Source organism: Urocampus carinirostris, chromosome 8, assembly GCF_059441175.1.
Source record: "Urocampus carinirostris isolate Australia breed hairy pipefish chromosome 8, RoL_Ucar_1.0, whole genome shotgun sequence".
In the NCBI taxonomy this organism is placed as follows: domain Eukaryota; kingdom Metazoa; phylum Chordata; class Actinopteri; order Syngnathiformes; family Syngnathidae; genus Urocampus; species Urocampus carinirostris.
Genome location: NC_142356.1, coordinates 28298967 through 28318533, shown reverse-complemented (window position 1 = coordinate 28318533; position 19567 = coordinate 28298967). Strand labels below are relative to the sequence as shown.

Genomic DNA, 19567 nt, shown 5'->3' with positions numbered 1-19567 from the left:
AGCTATCATATCAGAAGAGGGGTCAGAACCAGAAATAATGGCTAGGATAGCTCAAACCATAGCCGCACTTTCCAGACTTAAATCCATCTGGAGAGGCAAGAACATAGCAGTGAAATCAAAGATCAGAATGATGCAAGCGCTGGTTACTCCCATCGTCCTCTACAATTGCGAGACATGGACTCTCACAGCAAATCTGGAAAGGAAAACCAGGCCATGGAGATACGATGCTACAGTAAACTTAAAGGCATTAGCCCATGTGACAAACGAAACGATGCGCAACACCATCAGACCCTTGTACCCTATGAAGAACTGTTGTCAACTGTGCGCAGACAGAAACTTTAGTGGTATAGTCACGTCACAAGATCATCAGGACTGACCAAGGTGCACCGACGACCCGTGCGTTTAAGGTTCCAGGACCTGGGAACCGAAGAACCGGGAACCATGTAGGTTTTAAATCAGGGGATGGTGTAATATTAGTCCGTAGTCTGTACTACTCATTGGTCTGTGCAGCCCTTTGACAGTTCATGTGATTAAGGGCTATACAAATAAAGTCAACATAAGAAAAATGAATTGTTTTATTTTGAGTAAATTTAAAGAGAAAAGGTTTTTTATAACATAATATCTAAAATACTTTATGAATCAACACTTACTTTTTCGAGGATAAATGGTAAATATGGCTTTATTTTAAGTTTAATGTTACATTCCGAAAGATGAAAAGTATTTTCCAGTGAAGTTGTTCATCAGATATACTGTATAAAGTACATGACCATTTAACAAAATTAAATATGAAAAAAAATAATGTGGCCCATCCTTAAAGACAAAGTTTGCCCACGCCTGATTCAAAGCGATTATCAGTGCTGAAGTCACAAGCCAACAACTTTCACCCAGCTTTTTATCGCTCTGTGGCCGCTGACTCAATGTTGAACTTTAAACTTGTCGCTGCGCTTCGGACAGTTTATTAGGGGGCCCGATTTCATCCACAACATAATTCACCTTTAGGACAGAATCTATGGATGAAAGTCCTCTGATTAAGATGCAACTTGTGTCAAAAAGCTGGAATTAGATCTTCAGGTTTTTTCCTGTAACATTTTCTGATGAACATGTCCAAAAATGTTGGCTTAGTCTAATTAGTCTATTTTCTACCTCAGGCACTTACTAAAGCTAATTTTTCAGGAAAAAAAACAATGAGGCTATCCTTTTGGTTTCAGCCATGCATATTTGAAGATTTTGTGTTTTGTGTGGCAAAATTGTAATGATTAATTAACTAATTGTTTTTAAAAATGTACGTTTGTATGATAGTTTGTGTATATTGACTTCTTATTCAAATCAATATCCTTTTTATTAAACAAATTTAGGTCTTTTTTTACCACAAGGAAGTTCTTAATATTTTGCCAAAGCAAAGGCCCACAACCCACTGAAAAAGTTTGGGTACCGATTGACGAAAGAGAAACATGGTTCTAAACAAGATGACTGTCCAGTGTAAAATGAGCCCTGGTTTGTTGTTAAATTAAAATACTATTTCAGGCTGCACTGAGTAGCACTTTTTCAATGAAAACATTTTTGTAAAATTGTTGTTGAGAAAAAAATATGGAGGGGTCTTAAATTCTGTGTTTTGAGTCTTTTGTCTGTTTTGTCCCTGTTGGCAAATGAATCAAGGAATAAAGTAATTTTCCCCCTCCTACTATACATAGTTGTATCTTTCAAAGGAGCCTGTGATATTTATTTTCCCTTCAAATGTAAATGTAAATGTTCTGCATTTATATAGCACTTTTCAGGTCAATGAAGATCTCCCAAAGCGCTTTACAATGTGCTTCACACTTACCCATTGACTCACACACACACACACATGGCAGCATCAGCCATGCAAAGGAACTACCTGCTTATTGGGGGCATTAGGGACATAGTGTGACTTCAACACATAACACGGGGCAGCCGAGAATCAAAACTGCGATCTCCTGATGAGCGATCTACCTGCGAGCTACTGCTGTCAGAACCAGAACAGGAGGACGCAGATGCGTAATGATTTCACACAAGCTTTATTTTATGGGAATGGGGCAGTCATGTACGTTAACACAAACACCAGTGATTCGGGGATCGCTGGGCGGAAGAGGACAGAAGTCCGGCGTGGAAAAAACAGGAAGCCAGAGGCCGACGAGATCGATACCAGATACACGAGCAGACGTCAGACCAACGGGCTCTATAACGGACAGGACGGGACAGACAGGATCGATACCAGATACTGGAGTCAGATATCAGATAGGACGAGACCGACGGGATAGATACCGGATACTGGAGACTGGAGTCAGATATCAGACAGGACAAGACAGATGGGATCGATACCAGATACTAGAGACTGAAGTCAGATATCAAACAGGACGAGAAGACAGGATCGATACCGGACAGGACAGGACAGACAGGAGCGATACCAGATACTGGAGTCAGATATCAGATAGGATGAGATAGACAGGATCGATACCGGACAGGATACACAAGCAGGATACTGGACAGAGCCAAAACACATGTCTTGTGGGTGCAGAGGTTTGTTGACGGACTGACAAAGGGTGAGTGAGAGCACTGAGCTTAAATAGAATGGAAGCCAATCAGGCAACGAGCCGCAGCTGGCGCCAAACGGGCGGGGCCAATTGAGGGCGATGGGCAACCGTGACAACTGCTGCCATAAGATCAAGCTAAATTAACTAAATCAAAAGATCTCTCATATTTTTTCTGTGGTTAAAAGGGGTTCCATACCTGTCAACTTATACATTTCCCCTGTATTTTATGTTACGCCATTCAACAATTTTTGTATAGTTTTTAAAAACTAATTTTTTCATGAGACCAATCTCTTTCCGCCCATATCGGCTTTAATCCGGGTCATTTTGGTCACGAATAGCGGATGACTGCATCATCTTTGCTAAAATGGTTGCAGGAAACTAGCAAATGTTATTGTCCATCAACCATTTATTTAGTAAAAAACTAAACTTGTTTTCACACTTGTTTATTCTACAGTCTGTCTTGCTGTGAGTAAATAGGCGCTGTGTTGTGTTTATAAGGTTTATTATCACTTAACAAGGGGAATTGCATTAAAGTTGGGTTGCATCAATTTTAGGTGTCGTTAAAAGGTGAAAGTAGAATAGTTTCTCTATTGATTACAGTAGATGTTAACAATGCCCAAATGAGTTCAAAGAGGCTTTATATGTTTTTTCCCACCACGCCTATCTGATTTCATCTTGATTTTTGCAAAGCTGTTCGGGCTGCTCAACACATGAGGTAGGAGAAAAGAGGGTTGGAGTGTGACTTTATGCTCGTCACTGCAGTTTTTGTTAGTGTAGCATGACAATGATTAAAGTAAGAAAAAGCCTGTTTCAAGTACAGTCCAAACGCCAACCTAATCCCCAAAAGAGATGAAAAACAAAGATTTTATTTGAGCGCATCTTAAAAATGCACGTAGTTGCATGCGCAACGTAAGGAGCTTAACAGGCTGGAATTATGACACAAGCCAAAAGACAGCATCAGTGAGTAAAAAAGTTCATAATTCCCCACAGCTTCTTCAATGAGGGGAACAATTGCCTGAGGTTGCCATGTATGTATTTATTCCCCCCCTCAAGAGATCCGTCACATTTTTGGAGGAACAAATAGTGGTTTACTTTGACGTGCGAAGCGTGTTCTGCTTCAGGTGTCACATTGTGTTTTCCCGGTGCCTTTTTTACAATTATGTCACTGAGCAGCGGGGGCCACCAGGTACCCGTTGAATGTGATGTAAACGTCCCCTTCGTCGCCGTAGACGGCGTTGTCCCGCTCGCGCTTGTAGAGGCGCACCCAAACCTCGTCGGTGGGCTGCAGGTCCATCATGAGGCTTTGGCTCTGCATGATGGAGCGCTCGCTGGGCTGCGCGTACAGGATGACTTGTTGCTCCTGGTTGCGCATCAGGTGCACGTAAGTCTCCTTGAAGTTCCACGTGTGGACATTGAGGTTGAAGTAGTAGATGCCGGCCACGTAGCAGTAGAACTTGCCCTTGAACATGTTGAAGTGCTCGTGAAGGTTTACAAAAACTGTGTCAAAGACTAGTGGTTGGTAGTAGTCCACGCTATGCAGAGACTTGCGTCGCCCCACAGAGAAGGCCGCTCGTGGGTTTTTGCAGGGGTCACCCGGAGCCCCCGCTTGGCCTTTGCTACCCTGCGGGCCCGAAGGTCCTGGAAGGCCCAGGGGGCCTTCAACGCCAGGTTTGCCGGGCGTGCCTTTGTCCCCTTTGTCGCCTTTATCGCCTGGGTAAGAGTACAGAAAAGAAGGAATGTGTGAGAGAGTTAAGACAACGACTCAAAGTACATTTTTGGACCATATTTTCCGGACTATAAGACACACCTAAAAACTACAAAATTCAAAAGTGGACCTCACGATCCGGTGCACTTTACAGACCGAAAATAGTTGGTTTATTGGTTATCCCTTAATAACTACGGTTGTAGGGGCCCCATTTCCTGTGGTATGTCTTGGGCAAGCCCAGTTTGGTGGGGCCCATCCCTTTCCAGGCCAAAAATACCATAAATAAAATTGAAAATAAATACAATAAAATGCTTCTAACAAGTTTTGCTTGATAATGGTTGTCAAATTATCTTCTATATATGGTAACAATTCATGAATGAATCAAGTTCATTTAGTTGTGGAACCATCCAACCATTCATTCTCTGCGAGGCTTATCCTCAGTAGGGTCGCAGGGGTGCCGGAGCCTATTCAAGCAGTCTTCGGGCAGTGGGCAGGGGACACCCTGAACTAGTTGCCAGCCAGGGCACACGGAGACAGACAACTCACTCACTCATTCACAGCTCACAATTTGGACTGGCCAATTAACCTGACATGCATGTTTTTGGAATGTGGGAGGAAACCGGGGTGCCCGGAGGAATCCCACGCAAGCATGGGGAGAAAATGCAAACTCCACACAGCTAGAACTGAACCCTGGACCTCCGCACACATGCGGCCCAGTTGCGGAACCAGATTCCCTATCATTCAATCAATAACCTCATGAGAAAATGGCATTACTGACAATGAAAATGGTTTTCGCGAAAAAGGCTAAACTGTTACATTTTCAAAACAACATTTGCACTTAATTATTCTTATATTTTTGAATCACTAATTAATTATTATTGATACTATGCAATGATTTTGTTGTAATAATTACAAATTAGCAAATAGCTAATTAAAACTTTTTTCTATGATAGTGACTTTACTCTTCTCAGATTTCTCATGCGATGTTGGCCTTATCAGCATCTGATGAATTTCTAGGTAACATTAACGAAAAACTACTGTATTTCGAAATGATATCGTATGCGATAAATGAGATATGAGTCAGAACGCCTATTATCGCATACTAGGTATGTAAGTAGTTAAGGCCAGCATCGCATGACATCAGTTAAATTATGGAATTTAGGATATCAATAATTCCAATAACTAAGAGTTAATAAAAAAATATGAGTAACACACCTCCCATTCGCAAAACAAAAAATTGAAATAATCAGTAGTGCCATTTTCGCATGAGGTTAACGTTATGTTCTGTGGAATAAGCATTTTAGGTATTTTTTATGTTTTTTATGCAACCATTGCTCTTAGTGTGCCTTACATGTGTTTCAATATAAGGCACATATTAAAAATATAGCTCACAGAGGAAATTTTTGAGGCTGCGTCTTATAATCAGGCGCGCCTTATTGTCCGGATAAAAACAGTACTTTTACCTGTTTTCTATGTTCTGTGTTATCTTGCTTTTGTTGTTTTCTATTTCACTCTAAAAACACTGAGGTCGAAAACACACCCAATACTTGGGTCGGTTTGACCCATTATTCTGAGTCATTTAACACAAAACTACCCAATTGTTACTTTGGCAGAATTATCTTGTACAAAAAAATGAGAACATGATTAACTTGTTTGGGTTGTTCTAAACCAGGCGTCCCCAACGTGGCTACAGTGGGCACCAGGTAGACCCCTAAGACCACCTGAGCAACCCGTGGACTGGTTCTGAAATGTATCATGGGTATATTTTGATTATCAATAAAATCTCATTTCTAACTTGCATAATGTTTAGTTGTTGATTGAGTCTATTTGAAACTGTAATAATTACAACCTGTTAAAAACACAATAATAACTTGATATCTTAGAAATGCAAATCAAACCGGAATCGCTTTGCATTAATCAGTAACAAAATTAGCTCTCAGCTTCCCAAAAAGTTGGTGACCCTGTTCTAAACAAAATAACTGTCTAATATAAAATGAAAAAAAATATTTTTAATTCAAACAAGAAAAAACTGTTTTGGCACAATTCTCTTTTACAAAAAAAATTAAAACATTTTTCAATTTTGAAGGGGTTGTTTTTGCAAAGCAACACTGGACGTTGGGTCGAATCAACCCAGGTACTGGGTACTTTATATAGCAGCTTCAGCGACAGACTGCTGTCACAATCTTGTTCCGAGGACAGACTGAGGTGATCATTTCTTCCTCATGCCATGAGGCTCTTTAACTCCACCCGGGGGAGTAAAAGCCCACATTAAACCTCACCCCCATATTTGCATATTACCCTATTTTTGATACAGTGTGTATTTCCGTAGCACTATTTAAATACTCTACATAAACATGTTATATTGGGTATTTTTGTATTCTATATCTTTTAATTTATTTTTCAACACAAGGATACTGCTGGAAGTGTTAATTTCTCTACGGGGATGAATAAAGTATCTATCCATCTATCTATCTATCTAGTCAAGTCAAGTCATTTTTATTTGTATAGCCCTAAATCACGAAGAGTCTCAAAGGGCTCCACAGATTATTACACTATATTATACAGACTATTTTTCAGCCGACGAGAAGAGTAGGTTATTCATATGCTATGGAGTAGAAGTGAGTTTTAAGCTTAGATTTAAACATTTCCACTGAGGTTGCAGATCGGATCTCAGGGGGAAGAGAACGCTCTCGAACCAGCAGAACACTTCTTTGCTCTTGGGATCACCAGAAGATCGGCACTCTCAGATCGTAGGCTTCGGACCGGGACATAGGGGGAAATCAGATCTGAAAGATAAGAGGGAGCAAGTCCATGTATGATTTTGTATAATACTAAGAGAACCTTGAAATCACATCTAAGGCTAACTGGGAGCCAATGCAGGTTAGCCAAAATCGGTGTTATGTGATCGTACTTTTTTGTCCTAGTTAAAAGCCTCGCTGCGGCATTTTGTACCAGCTGAAGAGACTTGATTCTAGACTTCGGGAGACCAGAGAGTAGTGCATTACAGTAATCGAGAGGTAACAAACGCATGAATTATAATTTCCGCATCTGACTGAGACAGTATTGAACGGATTTTAGCAATGTTACGAAGATGGAAGAAAGCGGTTCTAGTAATTTTCTTTACATGCGTTTCAAAGGATAGATCAGGGTCAAATATGACACCTAAATTTTTAACTGAGTCACTCTGTGTGATGTGACAGTTGTCAATGTTCACAGCAGTTTTTGAGAATAATTCACGGCATTAAGATGGACCAATGACTAACATTTCGGTCTTTTCAGAGTTAAGACGCAAGAAATTGAGTGACATCCACTCTTTTATCTCAATGAGGCAGGCCTCCAAATTTCCACAGTTTAGTGTGGGAGATTCCTCCAACGGAAGATATAGTTGAGTGTCGTCTGCGTAGCAGTGGAAGCTGATATTGTACTTGCGAATAATATCACCTAATGGAAGCATGTAAATGCTGAAAAGAAGGGGGCCAAGCACTGAACCCTGCGGAACACCACAGGTAACATTAAAGGGCTCAGATGTCATTTCGCCATATTTAACACACTATCTGAGAGGTAGGATCTATCTATCTATCTATCTATCTATCTATCTATCTATCTATCTATCTATCTATCTATCTATCTATCTATCTATCTATCTATCTATCTATCTATCTATCTATCTATCTATCTATCTATCTATCTATCTATCTATCTATCTAACTATCTATCTATCTATCTATCTATCTATCTATCTATCTATCTATCTATCTATCTATCTATCTATCTATCTATCTATCTATCTATTTTACTGAAATTGTAAGTTTTCATTTTTCAAAGCCATTTTGGTGGCTGAGTTAGGTTTACATTTGTGTCTCTGGTTTATCTTACATTCTTCCATCCTGGCAAACATTTGAAATACAGGAACACAGAAAGTGTTTACCTTGTATGGACTGTTCATAAAAGCAGTTGCCTTAATGCTTCGATTCCTTCTTGCAGGCAACCCCTCAGTCCATACTAACCAGAACTTCTTTCCTTTTTGTTTATTGCGCTTTTAGCGGTAAATCCGCCTCCCTTGGTTAGCTTGGGACCATTCGGAATGTTCTCCTGTCTGCGGTACCAACAAATCAAAGTCGGACTTTGTGGCCACTTTCGACACAAAGTGTATCCCCATTGGATTTGGATCACATGTTCTATTTTGGGACATTTTGGATAAAAACCTAGCGTCTGTCAAGTTGTTGGACTACTTTGACCCGCTTGTAAGTCCTAATCCTCCTCCCCCGCGCATAATTCTTTTTTTCTGTCAAACTCACTGAAATTTGGTCCAAGGAGGAGGTTATGAAATACAAATTGCTGCTTTCAGAGGAAATCTGAGACATATTTAAGAAACAGGATATTAATAATAAGTAATGCTTGATCTTGCAAGTTTCTAAAATGTATTTAATATTATGTTTCCACCTCTTAGGCAAAGAAAAGGGATTGTTTCCATTTTTTGAATGAGTACAGTATTCATAAAAATGCATGTATTTTTTTTCTTCCACTAGGTATGACAAAAAAGCCTTGTTTCTTTTTAAAGGGACATTTTTAAATTGTATGTGATTTTTCCTATTTTCACACACAACTGGGGGACATTCTTTTTTTTCATAGTATTTCAATTTGTATATTTACATTTGTATGCGATCCTCGAGTAAGCACAGAAAATTGTCTAAATTATTTTTTTATTAGGGTTTTGCTTTTTTTATTGGGTGTTAATTATTTGTTTAAAACATATAATATTTAAACACTTCACAAATGTATTTTATTTGTAAATAAATATCGCGGTTGTAGAAAGGGGCTCCTTGTCTTTTAATTTAACTTTTGAATTATCTGTGTACATGGAAAACGGGTCAGTTTCTTTTTTTTAAATGAATATTTATAAAAGATACTTCAAGTTTAATTTTGCATTTTTATGCCCTAGAATAAGGGCAGCACGGCGGCGCAGTGGTTAGCGCTTGTGCGGCACAGTTCTTGTCATGGGAACCTGTCGTGGGTTCAAATCCAGCTCAAGACTTTCTGTGCGGAGTTTGTATGTTCTCCCCGTGCTTGCGTGGGTTTCCTCCGGGCACTCCGGTTTCCTCCCACATTCCAAAGACATGCATTTCAGGTGAATTGGCCGGTCCAAATTGTCCCTAGGTGTGAATGAGCGAATGAGTTGTCTGTCCCTGTGTGCCCTGCGATTGGCTGGCAACCAGTTCAGGGTGCCCCCTGCCCACTGCCCGATGATTGCTGGGATGGGCTCCAGCCCCCCCGCGACCCTACTGAAGATAAGCGGTACGGCTAATGAGATGAGATGAGATGCCCTAGAATAGAAACGGATTGTGTTTTTTATTTTTTTCAAGTGAGGATTTTAAATTGTATTTCTTGTTTTTTTTTTTTTTGTTCTTTTTATTTGTTTTCGTCCAGTAAGCACAGAAAAGCATTTGTGTCTTTTTTTGTGACGGTTTTACTTTTTTTGTATTTTATTAAATTCATGTTTCTTTTTGAGTGATGTTTTTTAAATTCAACACCTTTTTTATTTTAATTTTAATTTCATGAAACAGCGGTACATTTATTTTCTTGATTAACATTTTAAAATAGATTTTTTTTATTTTATATTTTCACCCAGTAAGCACAAAAAAGGGTCTCATTTTTTGTATGAATGTTTTACAGTTTATGTATTTTTCAAATGTAATTTTTTCACCCAGTAGGCACAATAAAAGGGTGCAGCATTTTTTTTACATATCCTAAAATGCATTATTTTTTATACAAAAAAGGAATGATTGATTTTTTAAAAATATATATTTTAGTGTCTATCCTCAATATATATTTTTAATTGTATTTATCATCTAGTTGGCTCATTCCTTTTTTGGAAAGAAAGAAGAAAAATTTGGAAGGTATTTCATTTTTGTAGTAACATGTGTCACCCTCCTTGCATGAAAAAGGAATCTGTTCCTTTTTTAAATCAATTGTCCCGTTTTATCTGGAGGCACAAAAGCATGACCAACTTAGGTGCCGAGGTGCCTAACTTGTTTGGGTATTTGGTTAATTGGGTTGGCTATGGTCCAAAAAATTTTGTGTGTGGTTTTTTTTTTGTGTGCTTTTTTTCCATTTTCTTTTCTTTTAATTTTATATGTTTTCCCTTGCTGTCGGTCACCCCTCTTGAGGGATATGACCATGGTAGATAGATAGATAAATAGATAGACAGATAGATAGATAGATAGATAGATAGATAGATAGATAGATAGATAGATAGATAGATAGATAGATAGATAGATAGATAGATAGATAGATAGATAGATAGATAGATAGATAGATAGATAGATAGATAGATAGATAGATAGATAGATAGATAGATAGATAGATAGATAGATAGATAGATAGATAGATAGATAGATAGATAGATAGATAGATAGATAGATAGATAGATAGATAGATAGATAGATAGATAGATAGATAGATAGATAGATAGATTTGTATCCATTAAACAGAGAAAATGAGCTTGTATCTCTTTGAAGTAAATTTTTTATTTTGTATTTGCTTTTTAACATTTTTTAACTTTGTCAAAATTGTATTTTCATCCGGTAAGCACATTCATGAGTGTTTCACAATGTTTGCATTTTTTTAATATTGTTAAAGTCCATTCATTTTGTCCAGTAGTCAGAAAAAGCAGATATTCTATATTTTTGAAAATGTTTTATTCATACTTTGAGCACAGAAAAAAAGGATAATTGATTTTTTTTAATCATTTTTTTTATTTCTATATAGTTATAGTTTATATTTTTTTAATATATCATTTTCATTTCATGTTTTGATCCAGAAGAAAAAGAGGGTTGTTACTTTTTTGTCATCAATTTTTTTTTTTTTTTTTTTTTTTTTTTTTTTTAGTATTTGTATTTTATTTTATAGATCTTTAAAATATTATTTATTTGCATGTTTGTTTATCTATTTATTCATTTATTTTGAGCAAAAATGTGTGTGTTTGATCCAACTAGGTCAAAACGGTCATTAATATCAGCAAATTACCTTTCAGGATGGTCATATTGACAACAGTGTGGACCTCGGGGAGACGGTAGTGAGGAGTGGAGCGTAAAGTATCCGGGTCCAAGTGGTCGCAGCATCTGCGGCAGTAGCGTGAAGGCGCCCGCGGTGGCGGCGAAGGGAGGCAGCAAGCAAAGGGCAGCAGAAAAAGGAATAGGAACATAAAATTCCACCAGGATGGCATCTTGGACAAGCACACCTGCAAATGGGCAAACACACATCGTTTTGAGGGCAATTTTTTATTTGCATTTTACAGTATCTCCGTTTTGTGACTTTTCGTAAGGAGAATGATCTCAAATGAAAAAAAAGCAATAAATATTATAAAAACACGAGCGCAAGGAGTACCATCGAAAAGCAGTGAGTGCCGATCACAAAGGCACGAACAATATACGTGACACTTCCATGCAATAAGCCGAGAAGAGTAGGACAAACTAAAGAAGCTGATTTCTACAAAGGAGATTAGAGGTGCTAGCTAAGTGGGAAGAAGTTACTGCTTTCATGAAAAATAAAAACAGAAAATGTACAAACTAATTGTCCGACATCTCTCTTTAATGGAAACTTGCTTTATGCATTTCCATAACATTTTGAATCTCTTTGATCGAAGTTTTTTTTTTTTTGTCTTTTTCAAAAGACCTGTTTAAAGTGATAGGGTTGCGAGTGGCGCTAAAAGGGCAAAAGAAAGTGATGAGTAAAAATTGAACAGGCAAAAAAGAAAATTGTGTTTTCACGTTCATCAAAACTTTCAATTTAAAATGTACGGTAAGTGCTGACATATCATCAGAAGTTGTGCGGCCATGTTGCTCTTTGGCACTCCCTAGCGGCTCTCGAAAATTCCCCCAATACCTGTTTGCACCCTGGTCTCGAGGTTTCTTGACATCAAACTGAACTTTGTTCTTTTGCTTAAAGTTCCTGACATTAGTTTGAACTAGTAGTTGGCATTAAAAACATCCAATTATAATAAATCTAATATACTTAATGTAAAATTGGTCTACATTACTTTCCGAGTATGTAACTTACTACGTTTTGGTGTCAGTAATCCGGGGAGTAACAGAGTTACTTTTTGGATGAAGTAACGTGTAACTGTAACTCATTTCCAGTAACGCACCCAACACTGACCCTAGCACACACAAACAAAGAGAACCTTCCTTAACTCTCCGCACATAAACACCCCCATCCTAATCTTTGTCCACTCGTGTCCACAAGGTTACGTAACACAAACCATATGCTGAAAGCTCTGTGCTCTAAAGTGAATGCACATGTGCTCAAAAATATCTACAGCATGGACCCCATCCAGTGACTGACAACAACGCAACACAACCACAACTTAGTGCAAACACAAATTTGAATGTAAGTCTTTTGTTAACAACAAAGACAAGTGAGTCTCCATTCCACAGATGTTCAATAAAATAACTTTAAGCAGCTAAAGACAATGTGACAGTGTTGTTAACATCAAACCCTATTAAGAATCGTTACAAAATGGGACATCTTATAGTAAACATGACTTACTAATGATAGCCTCTTTCACTTCAAAACACACACACACACACAAATAAGAATATTCTTATCCTGTTGGCAGATCCATCCATCCATTATTCTCGGTAGGGTCGCGGGGGTGCTGGAGCCCATCCCAGCCATCCTCAGGCAGTGGGTAGGGGACACCCTGAACTGGTTGCCAGCCAGTCACAGGGCACACAGGGAGAGACAATTCGCTCGCTCATTCACACCTAGGGACAATTCTGACCGGCCAATTGATCTGACGTGCATGTTTTTGGAATGTGGGAGGAAACCGGAGTGCCCGGAGGAAACCCACGCAAACACAGGGGGAACATGCAAACTCCACACAGGAGGTCCGATCTCATGACCTCAGAACTGTGCCGCACACACGCTAACCACTGTGCTGGCGTGCTGCTGTTGGGAGATAATTTTGATGATATAAAGTAATATTTTACCATGTTTTATCTCAGGTTTTTAATTGTATTTTTGGCTGCGTGACAACTCAAAAATTGAGAGGGACAGGGAGATGACGTAACATTAGTTAGATCGGTGTATACCAACCTTTATCAGTCCAAGGCACACTTTTTTTCAATAAGAATCCTCAAATTAATTGTTATTTAAAAATACTACTTTGCTGCCACCTACTGACATTGATAAATGTTACAATTGGTTAAAAAAAAAAGCTGTAATTTTGGACATTACTATATTTTTAACAACTTTGAATTTATTTTTCTCTTGTTTTATTCTAAGAAAAATAACAACAATAATATTTAAAGTGAGCAAAAATGATCTACCAGTGGAACAAAAATAATTTACTACATTTTACATTTCTTTCATTTTTTTTAATGACTAAGATAAGAAAATCAAAGTGTATGTGCAAGATTTTAATTTTCTTTTATAATGTTATCATATTCTGCAATGCAATCTTAAACAGCTTTATCTAACAAAATTAATTATTAAATATACTGTACGACGTCATTAGCAGATAATTGGTAAATTTTTAAAAGGTTATCTGCTGCCACCTACTGACATGGATGAATGTTATAATAGGTTCGTAAAATTAGCTGTAATTTTGGACATTGCTATATTTTTTTAAAACGTTAATGTATTTTTCTCTTGTTTTATTTTTAGATATATAACAACAATAATATTTAAAGTGATCTACCAGTGGAAAAAAATATTTCTTTCTATTTTTTTTTTCATTTCTTATCCTTGAGTAAGATAAGAAAATCATAATTAAAATGAGCGAATGTATGTGTAAGATTTTAACTTTATTTTATTAATGCTATTATACTGGGAAGCACGGCAGCGCAGTGGTTAGTGTATGTGCGGCACAGTTCTGAGGTCATGAGATCGAATCTCCTGTGTGGAGTTTGCATGTTCTCCCCGTGCTTGCGTGGGTTTCCTCCGGGCACTCCAGTTTCCTCCCAAATTCCAAAAACATGCATGTCAGGTTATTTGGCTGGTCCAAATTGTACCTCTCGGTATGAATGAGCAAGCGAGTTGTCTGTCTCTGTGTGCCCTGTGACTGGCTAGCAAACAGTTCAGGGTGTCCCCTGCCCACTGCCCGAACATAGCTGGGATGGGCCCCAGCACCCCCACGACCCTAATGAGGATAAGCAGTTCATATAATGGACGGATGCTATTATACTCTGCAATGCAATCTTAAACAGCTTTATCTAACAAAATAAATTATTAAATATAGTGTAAATATAATAAAAATATGATAGCCTGCTCCACGAGCAGATAATTAGTAATTTTAAAAAAAATGGTAATCTGCTGCCATCTACTCATATGAATAAATGTTAGGGTTACCTGGCTGATCCCCGGAAGAAAGCAAACGTACTGAGCAATTGCGTTTTTTTCACAAAGATGAAATAGGGCAATTTCGGTGGCACACTCGAGGTCTAACAGCACATTGGTGTCCAGCGGCACACTGGTTCAAAAACTTAAAATAATTCCTATGCGTTTTGGACATTTTATTGTTAGAGTTTAGGAGCATATACAATACATCTCTTTTTTTCCGAAGCATCAAATTCTTCCACAACTTGTTCCCAATTTTGAACAGATTAAAGACACATTCCTCTTCAGCTAACTTAAAGTACATATTTTGGTAAAGACCAAGAACAATCTAAACAAGCGTAAAATAAATACTACATACAAAATAGACGACTTTACAGACACAAACAGTGAAAACATTGCTTAAATAGTAACTAACATAGCTCAATTCTGTTATCAGCACTCAGCAGCATTCCAATTTTGCACTAGTCCCAACGGGGATGCAAGCCAAGAAAGGAGTTGATAGCGCTGCTTTGTATAAATAAACAAGATATGGATCATTCGGCAAGGCTGCAAAACGTCCGCTTTGTACAAGTGGCATCATTCAGTAGTCAGTGGGAGACAGTCATTTTTAACTTTAGTTTATTCCCACGATTAAAAGTATATTTATCACGATTTGTTCATTTTAGATTACATGTTTTACTTTTACCCATAGTTTCACTTGTTGGGTATAAGTAAACATGATTTTTTTTTATATTTGTTTCTAATTCCATATCCAGTTTTAAATAAACCTTTCAGGTAATCGGTGGATTGTTAAAGCAAAGAATGGGAAATAGTAAAAAAAATCTATTCAAAAGATCACATTATCTACTTTACTTTTTCACACTGTGCTATTTTCCATAAATTTCACTTGCATTTTTTCTAATATACCTCCTCATTGTTATAACTTACAAAATTCTACAAGTTTTAAGTAATGTCATACTTTAGTCAAAAGTGTTATGCCCCTACCTGATTCAGCAAATGTATTCAGTCGGTATACCATAAATTCTCAGCAGAATTCATTATCAGGACAAAGCAGGAAAGGGTTTGTTTATTTCATTTGTCTCATTTTGGAAAAAAAGAAGAAACAGACTGCAGTGGCTATTTCTGCTCCAGGACTTCCACATGACCAGAGTTGAAGCATCGGAGAGAGCCTCTAGCAGGTTTTTCACAAATGGCTGGGTGTTCCTCCAGCCTTCAGCTCAGTCAACCTTTACAGTAAGTCATCAGTACTTCAGTTACCATGCTCCTCTGTCATAGAAAAATTCAAAGCCACCAACGCAAGGGCAGCGTGCACGCTTTTATTCTGTAGGGACGCAAAAGTTAGGCGCGCAAGCTCTGCCATCAACTGCGGCAGGAAGTGGAAACCCCTTGAGGTGGTGAAAGACACAGAAGCCTACTGGAGACATTAAGAAATTGTGGGCACCTTGGGACTTGGCAACTACAGCTTCAAGAACTGGTCGAAAACCAACGCACAAGATAGAAGGAGCTTGGTGGTACAAAGATTGCAAAAAATAGTTGTTGAAGATTGTCGAATCAAACCAGCTGGTTTGGGCTCCAAGGCACGCAGGAATAAGTAGGAGGGGGCGCACGGGAGACCGTTTTCTTGGAAAGAGCTCTGGGACATCGACCAAGGCAAACTGAGCTTCCTGTCTTGAGCTATGGCTGATCTCCTACTCACACCAAGCAATTTGAAAATATGGGGCAAGGAGAAAGAACGGCCTGTAATCCTCATTCAAACCATATCCAGGCGCTACCAGTGGAAAGACCACAAAGTCTTCAACCAGGTCGCCAAATGGGTCAAAATGCAGAGAACATACACCAACAAGCAGCCAACAGTACCACTGAGGCTCACAAGATTCCAACCAAAGGGTAGAAAAGTCCCAAATGGAAAAAGATCCGACCACCTACCCTCAATGCTGCACCAGATTGGGAGCTGTGGGTGGATCTCAAGAAGAAGCTGGTCTTTCTTCAGGACGTAGCCGCAACTACCCTCTGACCAGATATGATCCTTCTTTCTAGGAGCTCAAAGTCCATCATTTTAGCCTAAATCACTGTTCATATGGAAAACAGGCTAGCCATATCTCATCAGGCAAAGAGAGCTAAGTACCGGGACATAGTGGATGAGGCGACCATCGCTGGGTGGCATGCTAACCTTAACCCAATTGAGGTTGGCGCTCAGGGCACCACATCTATGCGCAGTTTCCTTGAGAAAATCAGACTTAATTCCAAACAAGTACAGATGGCTAACAGGGAGATAGCCACAGTAGCCGAAAGCAGTTCCAAGTGGTTGTGGCTGTCAAGAGGTCGTAGCTGGACCCCTTCTTCAGCTGAAGGCTAACTCAGCACTTGCTGTCCCACTCGGGAGAGGTGTACAGGTTAATGGGCGAAACATCTATGTCCCTGAGATACCTGCTGAGGATGCAAAAGAGGAAGGAAGACCTCGACACTCCACTAGTTCGAACCTTAAAAACGCATCCATAGTTGCTCCTGCAGTTTCTGCTTGTTACAAAGCACCTCTGGTGTTTATTTCATTTCAGTGTTGCTGTAAAAAATGAATGCTCAAATCCCATTTTAATTTTTCTTATCACATTTTGTCACGCAGTTTGATTCACATGCACATTCGTGACGTCACCTCACAGTTTCACAACATCCAACCGCCCCCTGGCCCCCTCTTCTCAGAAGTGTACACCCCCCACCCCCCTACTTCAAAGTGAGCATCAACTCACATCACTTTGGCCACGTATGCAGTCCAGAGCATCTCCCTCCCCCTACGCTTGAAATAGAGCGTGCACGCGCGTTCACAGCAAAGATAAATTACGTGCACATGCACGCGCACAAAGAGGATGTGGGGGGTTGTGTTGGGGGTCTTACCTTGCAACACAAGAAGAAAAATGAAGACAAAAATGGAAGCGGTGGGAAAAGTTCTGCTGCTGCGCAACGAGGAGAAAAAACTGAGGAGAAAGTTTCAGCCTCTTTTTGTCCTCCACGCACGGCCACACGCACACGTGCACGCGCACACACCCATTATTACTGAGGCTCTCCCACACTCCCTTTCCTCCCTCCATTCGTCATTCTCACTCCTCTGTTCACATGGCATGCGAACTATCGTATTAAATGATCAAACAATCAATATATGATATAAAAAATATATATCAAATAAATACAAATTTAACAAAATAATAAATATCTTAAAACAACAATAAAACATTGACAATTACAAATTACCTAATCAAAATATATTTTAACAGGAACTTCCATGCAAATGTGAAGTCAAATCCGACTGTCGCCACTAGCAAGCAGTGACAGGCCGTGCATTCCACACCTATGCCTTCAGTAGTGCTACATCTGAATCAATCCAACCCTCAATGACTATCTTATGGCTATAAATCAATTACTGCAGCTACAGCTGCGACACATATACACAAGCATCAATAATAACCTCATACAATTGCACTATTATTTAGGTATATAGACACATTTTACTCCCCCAAAATCATTTCTATTTGTGCACAAAATTCATCCTCCTATCTTTCCTCAAGAAGATTCCAATTACTGTATCGTGCAGATTATCCGTGTGTTTCAATTGAATCAAGAAGTTATTTCTATTGCCACAGAAGATAATGCTGAACGTTGAGCATGTCCTTTTGTATTCCTGCCATACGTTTTTATTCGATTTAGGGCTAAAAATGTCAGTTCAACAGACGCTGCGGACACGGGGATTCTGTATGTTTCTTCACCTTTCATTGTGAGACTTCCGTTACCGGCCACTAGCCAATTATAGTTCGTGAAACCGCTGACCTTTCGTTACACCTTCTGAAGTGTCGACAACTCAAAATCTGATTGGCTAAACCAACAGCTTTATTCTCACTTATGTCTGAGGGCCTGCAGAAATTATTGTGAAGGCCTTAGATAGATAGATGGATAGATACTTTATTCATCCCCTAAGGGAAATTCACATTTCCAGCAGCATCCCTGAGCTGAGAACAGTACAATAATAAAGCCAAAAGAATACAATATACAAATACCCAGTGTGACGTGCAAATGCCCACTGTAGCATGTTATATAGAGTAATAATAATAATAATAATTTCCTTGTATTGTCATTCTGTGTAACAATGTACACAGAACGAAATGTCGATTGCACCTGACCCGTTGTAGCGAGCCGATGCAGCCGCAGCCAACAGAGGGCGCCGCCGACTAAATAGTGCTACACAGAATACATATTGCAGTAAGATTCGGTAATATCCAATGTAGGTGGTGTGGTTTAATGTGGGCCTTTACTCTGCCGGGTGGAGTTAAAGAGCCTCATGGCATGAGGAAGAAAAGATCTCTTCAGTCTGTCCGTAGTACAAGACAGTGACAGCAGTCTGTCGCTGAAACTGCTCTTCTGTCTGGAGATAATGCTGTGAAGTGGATGCGATGGATTGTCCATGATTGACCTCAGCTTTTTCAGTGCTCGTCTCTCAGCTACTGTTGTTAGGCTGTCCAGCTCTTTGCCCACAACTGAGCTCGCTTTCCTAGCCAGTTTATTGAGACGAGAGGCATCCTTCTTCTTGACGCTGCCTCCCCAACACGCTGCCGCATAGAAGAGGGCGCTTGCCACTACTGTCTCATAGAATATTTTCAGGAGCTTTTTGCAGATGTTGAAGGAGGCCAGCCTTCTGAGGAAGTAAAGTCGGCTTTGCCCTTTCCTACATAGAGCTTCTGTGTTAGCAGTCCAGTCCAGTTTGTTGTCCAGCTGCACACCCAGGTATTTGTAGGTCTGGACAAATTCTACACATTCTCCCTTGATGGTTACAGGAACCGGGTGAGTTCTGGTTCTCCTGAAGTCCACCACCATCTCTCTGGTCTTGGTGGTGTTTAGGTGCAGGTGGTTTGCGTCGCTCCATCGGACAAAGTCCTGAATCAATTTCCTGTACTCCTCCTCCTGCCCGTTTCTGATACATCCCACGATC

General features: G+C 39.3%; 1 protein-coding gene across 2 annotated transcripts; it reads right to left on the bottom strand.

The window, feature by feature from the left end:
- Positions 1–3400: 3400 nt before the first annotated feature.
- On the bottom strand, positions 3401–17602 carry c1qtnf6b (C1q and TNF related 6b). Of its 2 annotated transcripts, none has more exons than XM_088343146.1 (3): positions 17485–17602; positions 11284–11497; positions 3401–4262 (listed from the first exon to the last, which is right to left on the bottom strand). In XM_088343146.1, the coding sequence occupies exons 2-3, from the start codon at positions 11480–11482 to the stop codon at positions 3715–3717; spliced, it is 747 nt and encodes a 248-aa protein (XP_088199272.1). In that variant the 5' UTR covers positions 11483–11497; positions 17485–17602; the 3' UTR covers positions 3401–3714. The 2 variants fall into 2 exon arrangements, with proteins under 2 accessions (XP_088199272.1, XP_088199273.1); XM_088343147.1 differs by lacking the exon at positions 17485–17602 and adding an exon at positions 15580–15644.
- Between the last annotated feature and the right edge of the window lie 1965 nt (positions 17603–19567).